Source organism: Cryptomeria japonica, chromosome 1 (genome assembly GCF_030272615.1).
Source record: "Cryptomeria japonica chromosome 1, Sugi_1.0, whole genome shotgun sequence".
Taxonomy (NCBI): domain Eukaryota; kingdom Viridiplantae; phylum Streptophyta; class Pinopsida; order Cupressales; family Cupressaceae; genus Cryptomeria; species Cryptomeria japonica.
This window is the reverse complement of record NC_081405.1, coordinates 394458624-394480121: the sequence shown is the minus strand read 5'-3', so window position 1 is coordinate 394480121 and position 21498 is coordinate 394458624. Positions and strand designations below refer to the sequence as shown.

General features: G+C 34.4%; 1 protein-coding gene across 1 annotated transcript in view; it reads right to left on the bottom strand.

Annotated features, from left to right (window-relative positions):
* LOC131070932 (uncharacterized) overlaps window positions 1-21498 on the bottom strand; it is a 68676-nt gene that overhangs the window by 32654 nt on the left and 14524 nt on the right. Inside the window, exons 5-6 of the mRNA XM_058006626.2 lie at window positions 19595-19669; window positions 10010-10081 (exon numbers count right to left, since the gene is read on the bottom strand). Coding sequence (XP_057862609.2) covers window positions 10010-10081; window positions 19595-19669 — 147 coding nt within the window. The remainder of the gene's footprint in view (window positions 1-10009; window positions 10082-19594; window positions 19670-21498) is intronic.

Here is a 21498-nt window from a genome sequence, read left to right as displayed (position 1 = left end):
AACCCCACTAGTTCTTATATATTACGGTTCTATAATGTATATGTGCATGCTTTACCCATGTTTTCATATGAATATTTTAAATTTCCCTATATATTTTAATTTTCCCTCTTTTTTTATAGTCGTCCCCTTCGTTGTCCCTAAACTTGGCAAAAAAAAAAAAAAATCATTGTCCCAAAAACGCATACCCCTGTCCCTTGTCGTCCCTATCCCGGAAACTCGAGGTAACATAGTTGCCATATAATCATGATTGAAGGAGGGAATCAGGTTATAGAATACCATTCCTTGGATGTTCATTGGAGAAGTCACAGATTTGATACGCGTGACACAAATTAATCAACAATGTTAACACAAGGATTAGTTAATCACTAATCGATTGTTAGCTTTGGGATCAAAAGATCGCCATAAGAGGATTATCGACCATAAGGAAAACATACCACCTTGACAGTGAATCACAAATGAAGAAAACAACAGTAGTGATTGGTTACAAAAGTACGATCAGCAATTGATTAATGACACCAATTAGTAAGAGGCACGATTTGTATAAGTTATAAAGGGATACGATGACTACACCAAGGCATGAAGGCATTGATTAATATAGAAATGGTGTGATTAGTAATAATAACAAAGGGTGACAGCTATGAATGGACATGAGACATGTCTCGTCCAAGGCAACTCCTCATTCAAGAATGACGATATAAAAAGGCATTCATTCCCATCGATCAAAAGGGGGACATCATTGGATTTTTATTTCTTTTATATCATTACTTATTCGATCTGCTCTGTAAGAGGAAGTGACGTTCACATTATCAGTTTCAAGTAATATCATGCAGATCATAGATGGCACCAAGGGATTGTGAGTATTAAAGATTGCACATCAGAAACAGCATCAATTATCAAGTTGCAAGCATTCAAATATCAATCTGAAACAGCAACATACCACATCTAGCGATATCAATATATTTGCACAATCAAATTGTTATATCAGATATAGCAAACCCTTGCTGAAAGCAATATCAATCAATTGCATAAATATGTCATTTATATCAGACATAGCATCATCTCTTTATCTATAAGTGATAAGTAATCTCATTCATAGCATATTTCATATTTGTATATCGGATATTGCTATCAATTTAGTACCAATCTTGCATAAATTTACATACATGTGACAGAAATATCAATTGAGTATTTGTGGACATTCTTTTAATTGATCTTAATTGCAATTATTTGGATAGAGTAAGAAGGTTAAGTTAGGTAATCATTCCACTTTCCAAGTTAGTCAACAAGGGGACATTACAATATTAGAAAATGAATATAGATGAGACATGACTTATCTAGTGTATTATGATTATTATTAATATACACATATTTGGTCTCATATGTTTGATTCCTATCCCTTTAGAAATAATTGGTTTTATGAACTACATATATCCAATAATGTTGAATATGATTGCAGGATCTACACCAGGGTTAATTTGACAAGGACATTACTTTAATATACACATCGTAGCTATGATCCTGCCATCCTGTAGGGTAAAGATGAATCAATGAACCATTCCAGTCAATAAGAAGGAATCTAAGAATATGAGCATCCGAGTGTATGCTTTGTGCCTGCATATATCCATGTGTATGCTCCGTGTTTTCAAGTGTATGCGCCATGTTTGGCTCTATATTTCTAGTTAATATGAGTGAATCAAAAGGATATGATTTATTATGTTTGAAGTCATAGACGTGTTTGAAGTCATAGACGTGAGTCATGCCATTGTGCAAACATGGGTCAATCCAAAATACAATGGGAGAAAACTTGTCTTAAATCATAGGCCTTGCCCATTACCAAATCTGAGATTGTGGTTAAGAACATAAGACAAAAATTATATTGTCCTCATACCTTAAGACAATGTGATCAACCTCGTGATCCAAAAAAAGACTATAGTAGTAGTTGACTGAGGCAAGTATACTAACTATGATTGATTGAGATCATATTAGTACAAGTTGCTTGAGGACAAGCAAATTTGGGAAGGGCGGACTGTCTTGTCCCCATCCTTAACCCAAAAATCAGATTCACAATTGTATATAGTACTAATAGTAAGCTGTATAATTATAACAATCTTAGCATAGAGACAATGTGGAAAATCGTCTTATACCATAAGACTTCATAATCTTTGCATCAAACCTCCACGTGAAACATAGAGAATAAGATGAAGTGGTGAAGACAAGGAAATGATATCCACCCATTCCCATGATCAAGGAATGAAGACTGGAGAACATACTGAATCGGTGACCATAATACTGATGTTACAGATGTACTCATGAAGGTCTCATAGGCAAAACCTTATTGGCATAAAAATGAAGACTTATCATACCTGAAGATAATTCCTATTGGCTGCTTCCTATCGATTAAGGCATTAGCAAACACATAGTTAGTGGCAGACCAGATCTGATGCATGTCACATCTGTCTGTCTTTGCAACAATTAATTATTGATACATGCATTAAAAGAGAGCAGCAGTCTTATCACCACAGGCAGCAACCAAGATAGCATTAATAATGAAGACCAATTGCTACGATGTGTATATTTAACAAAGACAATTACATAAAGGGGCAACGATTGTTATGCTAATTATATATTAGCAACGGTTATGAAAAGGTATCCTGTGGCAGCGATTCACAAATAAAAATTGTATTTATCAAGGGACATCAACTTTAGGGGATTGAGTGGGTAGAAGAGACACAACTTTTTTAATGATGTGAGGACTTTAAAATAGGTTAGGATGGGAAAAGTGAAGGCATCAAAGGGATGGACTGATAATATATGAGATATTAATACTCAGCAAGATCGATCAGATCAGATCAGATCAGAACTGTTATAAGTTACAAGAAGTAACATCCTTGGTCTTGGTGGTATGCAAGGGGATGTGCTTAAAATGTGTGCTTAATATATGCAACGTGATAATGTTCCTATGCAGAATTTAGTATGCAAGGGAATGTGTTTAGTAAGTATGCTTAATATATGAAGCCCGATAATGTTCTTATGCAGAATTAATAGTAATATTGATATGGACTGCAATATGTATGATAGTCATACTTAATTTCATATATATTCATAATACATAAGAAATTAGTATACTTATAGTCTAAATCATGTTATTACTGTCAACCCTTCTCCCTTAAAACTGAAGTAGTAGCTGGGTCTGATATCTATATTAAGAACTATGAATAATGAAATTAATCATCTAATGAGGAAAATAAATAAGCACTTGTTAATAAATAATAAATTGAAGAATATCAATGACTGACTTCATTATTAGTCTCTCAATCGATTTTAGTATACTGAAATAGATTAATTATGTTAATCAAGTAGGGGACATTATAGATTCTAGAGCAAGATTCAGGGAAATCCCAAAAGGGAACATTACAGAAACAAGAAAAACCTACTATCCTATTTTATCATGTTTGGATCTCTTTTGTTACAACTGATTGTCTTGTTTTGTGCATTTAATAAAAAACAATTGTAAGTTATCAATTTTGAACATAAAGGGAAATTAACCAAGTTACTGGTTTGGGATTGTGTTTGGGTTCGGACTCTCGTTCAGGTACCAGGATTTGAGTATGCCAGTAAGGGAAAACAATTAGGATTGGGTACATTTTAACTATAGTTTTATAGAACATATATAAATATTTTAGCCTAAAAACAAGAATAAACTTCAGATAACCACATAACATATATATAATATATTTAAAATATAATCTACCAGTAAAATTATATAAAATCATTTGTACCTTCATTGTCACAGTGCAGCTTTGTTTTAAATGCATCTATGCATTTGTGTATGGGTCAAGATCCATGATACTCTACTTGTGGTATTTATGTCTAGACATTTGTTGTAATGATACCAGATATATATATTATTTTATGACTGCACTTGTATGTTGTATTCAGCTTCACCATTTTGATTTTAAAAATGATATGTTAGTTGAATTAGCTGTATTTTTTCACGTGATTCAAGTTGATTATAAGTATTGTGTACACTGTATATTATTGTGTTATCATGATATGTCATAAATTCATAATTGAAATATTATTATCAGAATGTGAATTGTGTAATGTTGTCTATGGATATTTCATATTGGTTTTTTATATGCATATTTGATTGTTTGTACTGGGTAGATGCGCGTGACATTTCACTTGAGTGTGCAATCACATTTAAAATTTTAAACCAACGGTGATTGCAGACAATTTGAGTTGGGTATGTCGTATTTTTATTTGTGTAAAGCCCTCCTATTTGTGATGCCAAATGAAAGAATGAGTCAAATGTTCAAACCAGTGATCCAATCATCCGAATCACTTGATATTCCAAATTTTCTTAACTATACAGAAACTGTAAAATTCATGTTGCTTATCTGGTTAGCTTAATTCTTTATTTCATTATGTTGATGTGACTTGGAAAGGAGTTATACAGTTTTCAAATTTGGTTAAATGTAGTAGACAATAAATGATGAAAGACTGGAATTGGTTTATATTGCATATGCTAATGGCATATACATTATTGCATTCTTCAAATCCGGGTTCTAGCATTTGAAATCAAAACAATGGATTATTCAAAGAAATTGCACACAAAAAGAATTGCCTGATTGCTTGTGCTAGTGAAATTATTTAGGGTTTTTTCCTTTTTTTTTTCTGTTTGACAATGAATGGGTATTTGAACAAAATGATTGGGCAATGTTCATATAACAGATTAAAGTTTGAATTGATTATGCAATAGATTAGATTATAACTCCTTAAACCCAATTAGCAAGAAAGGGTGATTGTGGTCTAACACTTGATCTTCAAGCTTAGAGAGAACCCTACCTTCTTGCATGCTTGTTGTAGTGGTACTGTCCAGTGACTAAGTCTTTCTTCCACTTGCGCACTCATGCTTTGTGCAGTGACTATACACTCTTTGCTCATCAACATGTCATGTCACAGCAGTCCTTGTGTGTTTGTGTACAGTTGTCACACATGAGTGTTGCAATCGCAACATGAATAATTTGATCATCCATTCATTTACTGCTACTGTCTTGAGTGCAATCCTGGGGCATTACATCAACACTAAAATCTGTAACCCCTTTGTCTAGACCTGACCAAGAGCTTTGTTTTGTGTCGCTCTCATGTGTGAGCCCCAAAGGCAAAAAATAAATCAAACCCACAATACAGATTTAGTTAACACAGAGGCATTAAAAAATAAAGCATGTGTTTTTTATTGACGTGAAGCCAGTAATTATTGCCTTTTACAAAGACACACGGCACATAATACTCCAAGGCTTGCTATATAAAGAAAGCCATAAAAGTTTAAAACCCCAACAGCTGTACAAATCCTTAAAACTAAGAAAATATATATGAGTGAAATAACAGCATTTGAACTCAAAACAGAAGCAGCACTGACAATAATAACACCACCACTAAAACATCATCATCTTTATGCACATACTCACTGGCCATCATTGCACATAGAAGCAAGAAGCAAGTAGCATATGGAACGATGGCCTTCCTACCACATTCTTCTGGGCTTCCCAACTGTAATGCTGCCATTTCTACAAGTCTTTCGCCATCAATGAAGAAATCGCATTTGTAGATGAGAGGTGCAGGAGCAGTTTATTTATTATTTCCATTGTATGTGATGGCAAAATTAAATATCAGTGCGCAAAGACAAGCAAAAATAAAATAAAAAGGCAGAAGTTTGCAAAAGGTTCACTTCAGGTGCAGGATTTGAAACTCGGAATTGCCCAACTATGTCTATGTGCATACTTGGCTCAATCCAGAGCCCAAAGTCCACATCCTGCCAGCATCCATAGCAGACTGGACCAAAAAAAACGAACCAGACCCAGAACTAGGGATATTTCTGAGCAAACCAGTAACACAAGAAACTAGAACTTAGAAGTCGATATTTTCCATGGATTGAAATTCATTTCGCATGCCTGCATCCTAGTAGCGAGGTTTTTCGAAACCTCCAGTATCTATACCAAAACTCATATTTTTTGAAAGGCTCAAATTATTGGACTGGATCTTCCAATAACATATCAGCAATGAAATCAACGTTCATTTTGTCATACTATCTATGTTTTCCAGCCATAGTTAGCAAACTCAGCGAGTACTCAACGATTTTTCACCTTGCTGAGTTCCTCATGGTAAAACCAGTTTGACCCAAAAACTTGCCAGATGCTGATTTTAAGTTTTATAAAAAAATTATAAACAAAAAAGTGCCAAATTCCTAACTTCTCCCATAATTGGTAAAATCGAGAAAATGTTGTGCTCCATGAAGCTTTGTGTTTTCTCAAAGGCCTTAATTTGAGTTTGGCAGAGGGGGCTCTGCCCCTCAACCCCGCCTTGTATCACAAGGAACACACCAGGGGCACTGCCCCTCACAAGTGGAGCTACCCATCGACCCTGCTAGAGGCATTGCCCCTAGACCCCGTGAGTAGCACTACCCATCAACCCTGCTAGAGGCATTGCCCCCAGACCCCGTGAGCAGTGCTACCCATCAACCCTACTATGGGTATTGCCCCTCAACCCCATTGGAGCCTCCAGTCCTACGACCCCACTAGTTATTGGGATCTTTTCTCATTTAATAAATTTGAATACGATGATGGGGTTTGGCAGTGGAAACCAAAATCAACAACCTAAGAATCTTAGACAGTTTATCTTTACCATTATCATAATATTACTGATCAATTATGAAGCATCATACTATCAGTATCAAAGATTCAAATATAATTACTATTCTCACATACAATACAACCTTCAACTTCGCACAAGAAAGGTGGAGGACAAATCAAAGGAGGTCATTCATTTGGATGGCACTGATCCTTATAGTGATTGGACAAGGCAAGACAAGGAGACCCCACTGTTTATTGCAGATGAGATTCTTGATTTTGGGAGGTAGACAATAGAGGATGCCGTTGTCGTAAAAGGATCTACTAGATTGTTATTAGATGACATTGATGACGAAAGCAAGGAGTCATTGTCATCTAGCAGCAAGATGAAGGTTGAGCCGAAGACAAAAACCCAACTTTCAATGTTGAGCAAGGAGTTACAATGGAGAGCAAGGATTAGAACTTCTCCCCAAGTTTTCACTAGATCAGGAAGAGGAAGATGTAAAATGTTGTAATATGGCATTTATGAATTATTTTGATGTTCTCAAAGGAAATCATCGTAAATTTATAATAGTTGCCAGCTAAGTATTGTTTCAGGATTCTGCATGATGATGTGATTTTTTACTCAATTTGTATTGAGATGAATCAAATTTAATAGAAGACACATTTGTACTCATTATGGACTCACTGGATACATTTTCCATTAATTGAATTTTGCCAAATAAAAATTAAGAAGTTTTTTTAGTTGTAGAGTTTTTTGCTAAGTCACAAAATATTGAATCTGACAAATTTTTACAGAGTCAGCCCATATTCTTTTAAAACCATGATGAACATGGTGAATACCACATTGGTGGTGAACATGAATTAGATGTTAGAACAGTTTGTATTAATCATCAAGCACATATCTTTTTATTCTGAAGATAATTGAATTTTCAACTTAAAAACTAGTGGCCCATGGGCCTAGGTCATTGAAACGCGTGAAAGAGTACCATTGTAAATATGCATGATATCATCATGCATTAAATTTTGAAATACTATGAAGATTGGGCCTTGAAACATTTATTTTATATCATCTTACCAATTCTTTTGATTATACAGAATATTGAATGTTGTCACTTCAAACCTTTCTGAACCTTCCCAAAATTTTAAAATTTATCTAACCTTTCACCTTCTCAAAGCTACAAAAATTTTGGCCCTTGTAACTACGATTGTCCAACCAATGGCATCTTCACACAGTTCCAGTTTAGAAAATTCAAACACCTATAAGAGTGTCACCACATTGAGAAACATTACAGAAAGAGAGAGGGAGAAATGTGAATGTAATTTTCTCGATCCATTCTACAAGGGTACAAACTTTAAGGGCTCATGCATTAAATTTTGAAATATTATGAAGATTGGACCTCCAAATATTTATTTTATATCATCTTTTCCAATTCCTGCAATTATAAACAGCTTTGCATGATGTCACTTCAAACCTTTCTGAAACCTTTCAAAATCAAACCCAGCCTTTCACCTTCATAAAGAATTTAAACTTTATGGCCCTTGTAACTATGATTTGAATATATTAACCAACCAATGTCATCTTCACACAGTTCCTGTTTAGAAAACTCAAACACCCATAAGAATGCCGATGTTGCAGCTGACTGCTCTTTGATAATGTCACCAAACTGAGAAACACTACAAAAGGAGAAAGTAGAAACGTGAAAAAAAAAAAATCTTGACCCATTCTACAAACAGTTATACTACTCTTAAGGGCCCATGTGTATGTGCACGTGGAAACTGACACATCCATAAGAATGCTTAAGTTGCACCTGATTTTACTCTTTGATAATATGTCACCAAAATCAGAACCATTACAGAGAGAGAAAATGAAAATTGGAAATGTAATTTTCTTTGAACCATTCTACAAAGGGTTCCAATACTCTCAAGGGTGTGGGCCCACACACATGCACATGCGTGCAAGTGCATTTGTGTGATAAGATTTAAATAAAATAATTAGGTGTTGGCGGTACACACCTAACATTGTATAATGATCAATAAGTATGGCTTCAAGTTATAATAAGGATAACCTCCTTACAATTTGTCTCATGTCGAATGCTTCTTTTTTGTTGATAGCTCTTATATGTTAATGTGCATAGATCCAATAAGTTTATTGTCAATACACTTGAGATGAAAGATTAAGTTACTCTATTCAAAAGACCAAAAACTTTAGAGTTATGTGTCCCTTGTTTTTAATGCATATGTTGCTTCCTTCAGAAGTGTCATTTTTTAATTCACTTATTTTGTAACACATTACTACTTCCCTTTCCAGATTACATATAATGAGCAATTCAATTATGTAACAGAAACAGTATCACCCTTGGTGGTTTCCCTTCCACATGGAGACACATACAGCCAAGACAGCCTCCTAAACTAAAACCTTGTTGTGCATTCTGTCATGGTGTCAGTAGCAAAAGGCCATTCTGTCAATACAATGTCAAATTTTCGTAGGCAAAGAAATGAGAGACCGCGCACTAACTTCATACAAGTACTTTGTAAATAAAATATTTCATTGAGAACATTGGATGATTAACTTATCTGCAAATGCCTCAAACACAGCATATAAATAATGTCAAGCCAGATTGAGTAATAAAATGGACCCCCTTTGCAAAATGGATATAACTATCTAGAATGTGCTAAGTACTATAGATGCAAGACACCACTAATAATCAATAAGATGTGACAAACATCCTGACACAATATGATCAACTCGATCAAGAACATTTTCAATAGAATTCACAACTAAAATTATTATATTTAATTACTCTTTGTAGTATATGTTAATAGATAACAAAGATGCCAAAGAGCTTGAGTACATTGAGAAAATTACTTTCTGTGAACAGATATATCTTCAATTTTTCCCTATTGTTCTTTAGAGCCTTTTTATATTATTTAATGAAGCGTTTAGTAGTTGTGTGCTATCAAAAATTAATTCCTTACCAAGTCATCAATGCAAATGCAAAAAATTTAGAGAAGAAAAAAATCACTTGCAATTCTATGATATTCCTTGCATTTTTCATGTTCTTTAATATCATTTAACTAAGCATCATGTAACTAATACCACTTAACATAGTATTTCTTACCCATTTGTTGGCATAGATGCAAAGGATTTAGGAGAAAAGATACAGACGAATTACAGATCCATCTCCATATAGTGTGGTGTATACATTAATACATAAAATGTCATGGGTAGTGAATTATATATCCACATGATGGTTATAAGAAAACAGCCCCAATAATATGTACAACCTAGATTAGGAGAAAAAAACAGGGCATCTAACTTTAACATTAAGAATAACAATTGGATTGAGAGAAATTCATTGGTATGAAATAGAAATTACTTCTCGTTTATCTGCAGCTGCTCTCTCTGTGATTTCATTAAGCCGATTGTCGCACCTACTCTTGTACAAAACCTGAAATAAAAATTGTCAAACTTTACAATCTGACACCCATACATCCTTGCTTCAATGATTTTCTAGCAAAGAAAGGAAAATTTAAAGAGCAATGCAGATACCAAAGCAATTATGAAAGAACTTGCAGACTTCCAAGGGCCATCCCAACATTTTTTGCCAATATTAAAACTTAAAGAGATGGAGGAAGAAAATTATATGCTAAAAATTTTGCCACTCCTAATTAACTTGCATTGTTCATTATCTCTTGCAACATTAAACATGAAGTTGATAGCATTTAAGCACATATGCATTAAAAGCATTTTCTAAATTTAAAAACATTGAAGTATTAAAAATACAAAACAGCAATTTGTGCATTTCTCCTTTCAATGACACTTGTTTTATAAAAGCTCAAACCTAGAAAAATCTCAGCATATTATTTTTATTTTTTTTTAAATCATATATTTGTTGTAATGTCCGCACTTTGAAATATAATTTAATAATAAATAATAATAATAAAATTAATATACAAAAAGAATAAAATAAAAAATTAAATTAAAATATAAAAGAATATAATTAAATACAATTAAAATTATATCAATGGTCAAAAGGCATGAAATGATAGGTTGTGACTCCCCCAAATATGAGGTATCAAAGGGAGAAGAGAATTCATTTGAAGTGAGGGATAATTGGGGAATCAGAAGTGCAGATCTGATATAAATAAGAAGTGCAGATCTGATTGTGAAAGGCTGTGTCCCTTTCAAAGGGTAAAAATAATGAAGAGTTGCACTCTTTCAAGGGGTGCTAATGGTGAAAGGGTGTGTCTCTTGTCAAAGGGCATACATGATGAAGAGGTGTGACCTCTCCCTCACAATGAGAGATATAAAGGAAAGGAATCAAAAGCCTCCAATGATATCACCATCGATCAGAACAGATCAGAACAGCTATTAAGTTAGAAGCAGTAACATCCTTGTTCTTAGTGGCAGCCTCCAACTAGGAATTCGAACATAATCCAGGAGAACAATCAGACCAAGGCAAGTAAGAGTTGGAACATAAATCCAAGAGAAGAATGATCAGATCAAGGCAACACATCATAGAATCATTGAACTATTTTAGCAGCACATCCCATTGGATCGAAGGGTCATAACCCTCTTGAAAAGTGCGGTGATACGAGAGAAACTTTTCTCTTTCAAATAACACGTCTCCTTCCAACGAAGAGACACAGCCAATCAAGAGTTTAAGAAGGGCCATTGGGTCCCAAGGAGAGGATAGGGACACAGGAGAAGATAGATTGCATAAGCAAGCAAGTTCATGATTTAGACAAGCAATACTCCAGCAACTCTGCCACGGTAACGTCATTCTGATTACTTCTAGTATCATATCTGTATGCTGTTATGATCCACAGTCACAGAATTACAGTCATAGAGGAATAATATTAAATAGCTTCATCAATCGTAAGACAACTGGCACAAATAACATAAGCAGGTTAATATACTGAATACTGATTTACAATTAATGGTAACTTGCACAATCAAATAAATACTATATCAGCAATTATTAGTAAACTACACAATGAATACAAGATGAATACAGTAATATGAAAGGCCATGTGATGAACCATGGATTCTAAAATCATTAAGAACGTGCTGATAAAAATAGAAAGTATTTAAATCAGAATTACAGTGCTTACTTGTGAGGGAGGGAATGAAGGTGTAATGGAGAGGTTAGGAGAGACTCATAAGTTGGCTGTCCTAGAACGACCCGAGAGGCATCTAGGAACATGAGAGCACTTACCTTGAGGGGTCTAGCAACCTCATTACAGCCTCATCCCAAACTCACAAGGTAAGTAAGCCATGAAGAAGGTTGAAGGAAACAACCTCTCTTGGGCTTGGGTAGAGAGACTCTACAGCAGTCCTCATAGTATCCTCCTTCCCCACTTCATGTTTATATAAATTGGAATTCATATCATAATGTAAAACTTGCATGCTTATTTATCAAAGGAATATATCTATTTGCATATGGTTTTATTATTATGTGCAGGAATCTATATTCAATCTTATGTTTTTAAGTTGACAAGGTATAATCTCTAACCCTAACTATGTAATTTATGATTCATATGTCAAAATTTAGAAGGGGACATTACATTTGTAAAGTAAAATTCAAAAACAAGCAAAATGCTGAATCTAGAGAGCTAAGACATGGTCTTTATTAGTTTTGGAGCAAAAAAGGAGTGCAATATACATCATAGTGAGTTCTGTCTGCCCACAAATTTTCACCACATTAGCTTGTGGAGTCTCTCTCAAAAATTTTTGAAAAACAAACTGAGTTTTTTGGTGACAACTCAATAAAAATTTGGCATATTTGACAGCTTGAATTGCCAAAAGCATTGTAAAGATGAAGTTTTTAGCCTTTAAAAGCCCTACTTAGCCGTGCTGAACACTTCAAAGATGTTTTTTGACTCTGTAGGCTAAATTTTTTCCCTTTTAAATTTATGAAAATGGTGTGTGCCATGAAGATCTGTGTGGTTTTCAAGCTGTATTTTGCATAAAATTTAAGTTTGTTTTCAAAAAATTGAACGTTTTTTAAGTTGCCAAATTTTTGTTGACTAAATGTTTTGGCTTGCCGAGTACTCTCTAACAAGGAAGCAATAATCTGCAAAAAAATCACAATTATACCCGATTAATCACTAATCGTGGAGCCAGCAAATTTATTCCCTGAAAAAATTGTTGAAAAATTTTCAACAGTTTTTTGCATTTTGCATTAAAATCATGTTAAAAACCCCAAAAAGGAAAAAAAAAAAAAAAAAAGTGAAAAAGTCGTTGCAAAAACCCATGAAACCCTAGAAAAACTCATGAAATTTCTGAATTGCTCAGAAATAGGGAATCATTCCCCACACTTCACTTTTTCAAACCCGCGAGCTCAACGTAATGAATTGTATGTCTTTGTTTGAGGGTTTGAACCTCGGTGGCTGCCTCACCAACAAAGTGTTTCTACCACAACACTAAACGTCTAGAGACATATATATATATATATATATATATATATATATATATATATATATATATATATTTTCCTCAAACAAAGACATACAATTCATTATGCGAGCAATATATCCAAAGTGCTCCATGAAATAAATTATATATATTTTCCTCAAACAAAGACATACAATTCATTATGCGAGCAATATATCCAAAGTGCTGCATGAAATAAATCTGAATTACACCAAAGAAGCTTACATACTTGTAATGAAACAGCCAACAAATAATCATTAACATTTGTCTCCACCTAAAATAGTAGTTGCAAGCTAGGTATTGCCAAAACCAGTGGCTTGCTAATCTTTTACTTCAACTAAACAATGCCTTTGTTGAATTCTACCCCGTATAAAGGACTTACCAATTGCCATTAGGGAATGTAAGCATTGAAATCGTGAAATATGATTTGATAAGATTTCTCAAATATTGAACTACCCTAGAAAACTCCTTCCCTCAATCACAATGAAAGTCTTGGATCACTTCAAAATGGCTTCCACTTTTACTAAAATTCCTAACAGTAGCTGAATCGCTGTATGATAAATTTTGATCTCAGATACTTCATAGACTTAATCTAATATTTGATCTCAGACTTACACAAATATTTGGTGTATTTGGTAACTGATCTTTTAAAAAGTTAATTGAATATTTGCCTATGTAATAAACAACAAAAATCTATTTTCTACAATTCATGGGTTAAACTATATTTTATTTTCTCTCTATATCTCTATGCTAAGGAAATGCACTTAAGTTTTTAAAAAAGTAGTTTTTGTCTATTTTCTATTTTTTTTTTAAATCCGATTTTTTCCTGATTTTCTCAAAAAATCTTATACTTTTTGGTTTGCCGAATTTTTCCCCAAATGATTTTTGCTACTATGCTCTCTAAATCCAAATCTATGAATAATATGATGATTGGTTAGTTGTTATCATCATAGAAACTTACAAAGAAATAATAACATTTTATAAATCTTTCTTTCGAGTAAAGCTCCTCAACGATTGTGCATTTGAACTGATGGTAATGATTTATCAAGGACAAACATTATTGTCACGTCCCCTCCACGTTATCCAGCTGAGTGTGCCCTAATCATAAAAGTTGGTGTGGAGTCATCAAGGGTACACATAAATTTGAGAGATTATTTAAGTCATTATACTTCCAAAAATTTCTACTGCCTGTGAGGACAAACCCCTCAGCAACAGGACCATTGGTGAGGATGCAAAGCCCCATCACTGGTTTTATATTTTAAAAATATAATTGGATTATGCATGCAGCACTGAACTAGGGCTTACTCACCATTTTCAAGCCTAGAGAAAGCATGGGACAGAGTGCAGACTTAGACGCCTTGGACTAGACCCCCCAGATTGCCTCTTGTGAGCCTGAGCCTCAGAATTCACAAGGGTTATCACTACCCAGTCCCAGTGGCATCAGTCCTTGTTTCAACTACAAGTCATTAGGGGAGCGTACCAAAAGGATCCTCAGAAGCCTGCAACAGCGTCTAATTTTAGGCGAAACACTACTATATATGTGGGCAAATCTAGGGGTTCATGCACGCCAATCAAAGACCTGGCAAGACAAAGTTCATGCCTGATGTCTGACAGACTATACTCTATCATTTTAATGTCACTATGCAGGCCATGGAGTTGCTGATCTTGCAGCTGTGCAAACAAAATTAGTAACTGGAAATATGATATATGTTAATCATGCGAACTGTGAGTTATCTTCCTAGGATTGAAATAACCTTCTAGCAAACCTACCCAGATATGGATTGTTTCAATGTGTGTAAAATGCTCTATTGATTGATGAACCATCTTAAACTTGAAGTGTACGTTGTATTTGAGTGTTATATTATGAAATTGAAGGATTAATTGTGCATGGTATTATACTGTCTTCAAATGCATCCATTTTTATTTAATTTCCTAGAAGGTGTATTACAATAACCCTAAAACACATTATGACCATCCAATGAAGCCCTATCTAAAAAAAATTACCTATGTTTCTACACCCACTTCCCATTCTATTGTTTCCCTCTCAAAATCAATACTTTTCTCCAAAGAAAACACAGGCTCCTCATCTTCAACAATCCATTCTGAATATGAATTAGTGCCATACATAACCTGTTCATTGGCCAGAAAGGAATTAGAGAAGAAAAACTTTGAATTCAAATAGTAAACCACTGTATGAATGTAATGAAGTTTCTTGTTACATCTTCCTTCAATCATGCATCAAATGGGTTCATATCGGAGTGGCCAGATACGCCTCTGCCCCTCCCCAAGTGCGTTTTTCCAATACAGATAAAGATATGATACGACACGAATACATGTCGGATACCATACCTCACGTGCCCAAAAAACTTTGATTTTTCAACCATGTCAAATACTATGTGATATGAATTTTTTTAAATATGACATAAATTTTCCTCAGCTTAATTTTAAAAAACTTCAGTCATGCAATTTCTTTAATTGCTTTTGGTACAAACAAAACCTACACTAAATGAGGATGATAAATGAAATGTTTTTCTGTTTCAGCGATCCGATTTTTGGGGGTATCTTCCAATGCAACTCTACTAACTTTTGCATATTGTAAATTGTTAAATCAACTTATAATTTTATTTATGTAGCAATTATGTATCTATATTGCTTTTAAAGTAATGAAAATCTCCTCTAATAACTTAAAAAATTGTGTTAAAAATATGGGTATGTGTTTTTTTATGAATGTTCATTTCCAACCATATCCATATTGGAGGTCTTCAAAAATAACAATATCCGCATTTGATACCGTATCCATATTTGTATCCATATCCATATCCATGCAACTTTGGTTCATATAGATATTGTTGGACCCATCATAATGTTGGAAAGCCTCCTTGGCCTTGACAATGGCCTCTTACAAGTAACTGTTTTCCTCCATCTACAAAGCATAAAACAAAGCTAAAGATTTGTTTCACCTAAAAAAAATTGTATAGATTTTTAAAATAGGAATTTGGATGACAATAAATAAAAGGTAAATCAAAAATTAAAAATGGAGTTAACTACTTTGTAAGTCCTAAATATCATGTTAAATTTTACTTTGAGGATTTCATCTGTGCTTTTGATATGTCTTCATGACCCTCCCTCGTTCAGCATTGATTGAATAAGGAGAATCCACCCACCCAGTGCTCACAGAAATATGCTTAAGAGACATTAGTGAATCTAAAATACACAATGTCATAAAATTAGTGGCAAAGCGTGTAGCTCATAATCAAATAAGCTCCTTTGTCTTATTGTGTTCTTTCAATAGGTTAATCACCCAAAGGTTGTTGTACATGTATTTCACGATGTTCCTTGCCTCTTCCACCATGGTTTGCACACATCCAATTGTTGCCTATATCTTCGAGTAGAACATCAATGCATGAGTGGCACAAGTGCTCTAAAAAGTGTAACAATGCCACACCTTGAGAAGTCTCTTTGATGCTACATATGTTGTTGCATTGTTAGTCACAACTTGAACTAAATTCGTCAAACCTACTTTCATGACAACCTCATCCAACATATTGCGTAGTCTCTAATTTTTCCACTTTGCAAGAGGCACCAATTGGTTTCAAAAATACCAATTGTCCATCTAAAGCCACCAACAAGTTGATCTGCATTTGGTTTTGCAATCCATCCACACATCATACTATATAACGTAGCACTTTTTGAGCCAAATCCTTTTTGATCTTCTACCATGACCCTGGTATTTTACACAACTTCATCCAACAACAGCCCCACTTACTTCATATGCACTAGGTACTTTGAACCCATTTATAACTATAGTCAATGTGTTAACCAATGACTCTCAACATAAGCTTCACACAACTTTGAATGGTGGTTGTTATAATACTTAAAACAAGCAATTGTCATTCTAACCTCAGGATGGTTCACCTAATTCCATGTGGTAATTTTGGGCAAAGGTTGCATGACAAGAGTATTACAAGTAATTAAAAAAACCCTATGAATATGACAGCGACCAACTAGAATGATCTGCAATGGATGAGCCCCATAAAAAATGGACCAAAACAAGATCTTACTACATCAGTTTTTAAGCCTAGAGGAAAATTCACCACAACAATTGCCTCAACAGTCCTCTTCTTTTCTAATATATTATCCTTGTACGAAACAAGGACAACCTTCACCTCTTGTGTAATCTCAAGTTCCCTGAATTACACAACTACAAATCTCATCCATAGATTGGTGCAAGGTGAAATTTGAGGCATTGATGTCTCATCTCATCATCAAGCCACAAAAATTGCACACCACAATTCATACCTCTAAACCTGGCTGCCATGCCTCCAAGCAGGGTCCCTAGTCATACCACTACTACAGTTACTTATGGATGTCATCTCTATCTGTAAAGCGAAAAAAAACTAAAACAAATAGAAAGTCATGTACATTTTCAATCCAAGATCACTCAGAGTTAGTTGTGATCACCTAAAAATCAATACAGGGAAAACAAAAAGTGAACAGCACAAGAGCATAAGTCAAAAATGAGTTAAAAGACAGTTCAACTTTTCTAGGCACACCCTGCAATCAGGTATGTGCTTTCCTCTCTACCCGACTCCATCTTTTGCAGTTTTTTCTCTTAACCCTACTCCATTTTTTGCTTTTTATAATACAGTAGATTAGAGTAGATTTAGATTAGGATTAGATTGATTCTTTTTCTTCTCAATGTCACTATAATCTTCTCATAAGATCTTTGAATATTTATTTTAATCAATGAATATCACAACACTGAAATTTATTTGTATTTGTAGATCTACCTATTGTTTTATCTCATTTGACAGAAGCCTCTTGTGTGGAAAAAGGATTTAATAATCAGTAAGCTACATCTCAGATTTGCCTTGACCAAGTATACGGAATTGCAGAGGACTCTCATTCTTTTGAAGTGAGAATAAACCATTCCACCCTTGTTAACATGTCAAAACCACATCACCATTTCTGGCATTAAGAGGACTGATTGAGAAAAACAAGTTAATTTGTTTTTATATTATTTCCTTTACTTCTGATTTTGTTCTCAAATCTGCAAGCATTATAAAAGACAACTATTTTAAATACAGCCACATTTAGAGTTATAAATTGCTCAAATACACAGTTAGTGCATTCTCGTAACAGGATTACTGTTGAAGACTCTTTTATAGGAACAAATTGATTAGGCGTTTACCCTCTCAATATTTTATGGAATGTTCAGGCATTCCCCAGAGTGTTGAGAATATCCTCCGATATACACATATAATAACAAAAAGACCATTGGGGCCTTTAAGAAATTAAGACCACCTTATCCATTCTTAGTGCCACACATGACGATGCACCCTGTAGCTTATCCCATTTGACCCTAGAGGATGATACTTTTTCCTGCTACTTAAATTCTATTATTCTTGGATCATGTTGAAACATGCTTTTACAGAACATTTAGAGAACTTATTGATCCAAGGATTCCTTCCAACAGTTTTCCAGTATTATAGTCAAATCCATTGAGTTCATCCATTGCACTTCGATCAAGTTGGAAAATGCTTTTATAGAACAATTTAGATAACTTCTTGACCCAAGGGTTGCTTTCCAACAGTTTTCCAGTATTAAGGTGAATCCAATTAGCTCATCCAAGACTTCAATTTTAGATTCCAAAAGTTGGTTGGTAAGCTTAGATACCTTATGTCTTGTCAGATTTGACTGGCATGTATTCACATCTTCAATCCCTTCAACCTGTAACTCTGATGTTTGGGGACCAATGCTGGAGTAATTACCCTTGCATAAGTGTATAGATAGTATATTATCATGAATCAATAACTCTCACCGCCCCTTGGTTTACCCAGCCAATGGTTGATCCTAATCCTGTTAAACAATAGTGAACCCATCTATGCTTCATTGCCATCATACATTCCCAATCAAATGTCTTATGTTCCTCATAATAAACAGGTATCCTCTTTATGCAACCAACTTGCAACCTTCTACATGCCCTATTCAATTCCCTATAAGGTTCAGGTAGTTGATTCACTTCCTAATGTCATCCCGAAGGCTGCGATAAATCGATATCCATAAGATCTAAGTCGAATTATGACATTAAGGAGTTATTGTAATTTCTTTACCTCCAATAGGAAATAATAAAGCAAGTAAAAAAGGAAGATTGTGCATGACATTCTGCCAACCTGATTGGTAAAGAGGAACGGTAATCTTTGCAAACTAATATAAGGGATAAAAACAGTCTCCATCTTTACAATATGACTATACCATCAAGCTATGCAGCCAATAAAACTTGTGACTTTCAAATCAAGAAAAAAGAGTTACTACTTGCAATTTTCGAGTTACTACTTGCTCCAAAATTTCCCACTTCCTTGGGAATGATTTGAACCATGCCAAATATTTATTGAATATGCAGCGAACAAGTACAACATATGATACATACAGTCAGCAGGAACGTCTTCAAGTTAAATGTGTATGTAAAACCCAATAATCCACATTTCAACTCTGGAAAAAGTGGTATGTTTAATGTGTTCCTTACAAGTTCCTGCAGCTTGGATCGATAATAGTCAATCTTTTCTTTTGAGTCCATAATATCCTTTTCCAACTCCTCTACCTGCAAGAAAGAAATGAGAATCAAACGAAAGAATTAAACATCAGTACCCACTTGTTTAAGTGGGCACCTTTCCAGGCTAATAATCTTCAGCAATAACTTAAAGAGGAAATTTTTCATTTGCAAATTTTGAAATGGTAGGAAAGTCATTTTTTATAACAATAATAAGAATTTTTGTAAACTTAATCATTCATTTCAAACACTGAAAAGCATTGTCCATTTGCCAATTCCTTCAGCTTTCTTTTCTACTACCTTAGAGACACTATTTAACAGGTCCAAAGTCAAGTATGCTTTGTTTTTTAACACTCGGGCATAATATACATATGCATAACAGAATAACTACTCAAAGAAGACAAGAAATAAGCAAAATTATGGATACACACTGAGATTCACTCTTCCTCGGAATAGGAAGGCACCTATAGTGTTTAGACAAGTACAGGTATAGAGTATACATGTGGTTAGACATTATTATTATGTATAAGTGGTAGGTAAGCTTTAACTTGCTCCGTTGCATGCAGTCACATGTATTTATATATCCAGCATTAGTGGCAGGTAAACTTAAGTTCATTCATTGTGTGCAATCGTATGCATTTACACATCCACATGTAAAAAATGTCATGCAAGGTTGCTTTGCAACCAACCTTGTCTCCAATAACTTCTTGCATGTTATAAGAATCGTCCTTATCAAATCTTACTCAAGTCTATGCAATGAAGACCTTTGTAGTGTAAGAGTCATGACAAATTGAGTTGGTTGTAATCTTAATTAAGCATCCAACTGTTGTCTCTTAGAGAAAGAATAAAGGCACACTGTACGTATTGTTATGCAAACAAAGTGTATGCTTAGTATGTATATTAAATTGATCATGATTTGATAATTTTACTTGCCATCTGAGCAAAAATACCATAGTTTAATCAACATGCTGCAAAAGATTAAAGACTTGGTTGATAGCAACTTTGTAAAAGTTTTTGTATCAACATTTTGAACCATACTCCATGATCCATCATCAAGGAGAGAAAAGCAACTTTGTAAAAGTTTTGTATCAAAATTTTGGATCACTCTCTCTGATGCATATTATTTTCCTCTTCCTGATGATGGATCACAGTCTGATCCAAAATGTTGTTTATCAACTTTTACACAGTTTTCTACAGAAGCATTCTATTTCACTGTAATAAACTGTGAAAATATCATGTCTTTAATTGGTAGCAACTTGGTCACTTCATCATCCAGCTCAAGGAAGGTGATATTGACACCTATTTTACTACTCCATGTGTGAATCTCCCTCATTTTGAGTTCATAATTAGTGAGCTTTTACTTCCTCTTTTACAGATTTGTCTTGTATGCGATTTGCTATTTTTGTGGATTTGTGAACAAATATTTTGGTACAGCTCTCTCCCCTTGAGTTTGGAGCCTTGATCTTTGTAAATCTGCACTCTTCAGATGCAGGAGCAATTCCAGATTAATCGTGGTTCTTCATTTTGTAGGATCTGGTTATGGATTACTGTCTGTTATTCATAACTTTAATATATTGTGGTGGATTTTATCTTCTTGATCAAGAGCGGCTGGTGGCATTATCCTTTACCTTGCCTTATTTAGAAGGAGTTTCAAGTCATTTAATTGTTAATCTGCAGTGGAACCTTCTTGCTATGTTTGGCAAATTCAAACCTCTGTATGATCAGTGGCTGCTGTCAGTATTGACAGCCTACTTTTTTGTTTGTTCTATTTTTGGTCTAGGTGACTGCTGTCAGACCTGTCAGCAGTTCTCATTATTTTTGGTCGTGTAGGGAAAGTATTATGACAGGTGATGGAGTTTGAATGCAAATGGAGAGTACAC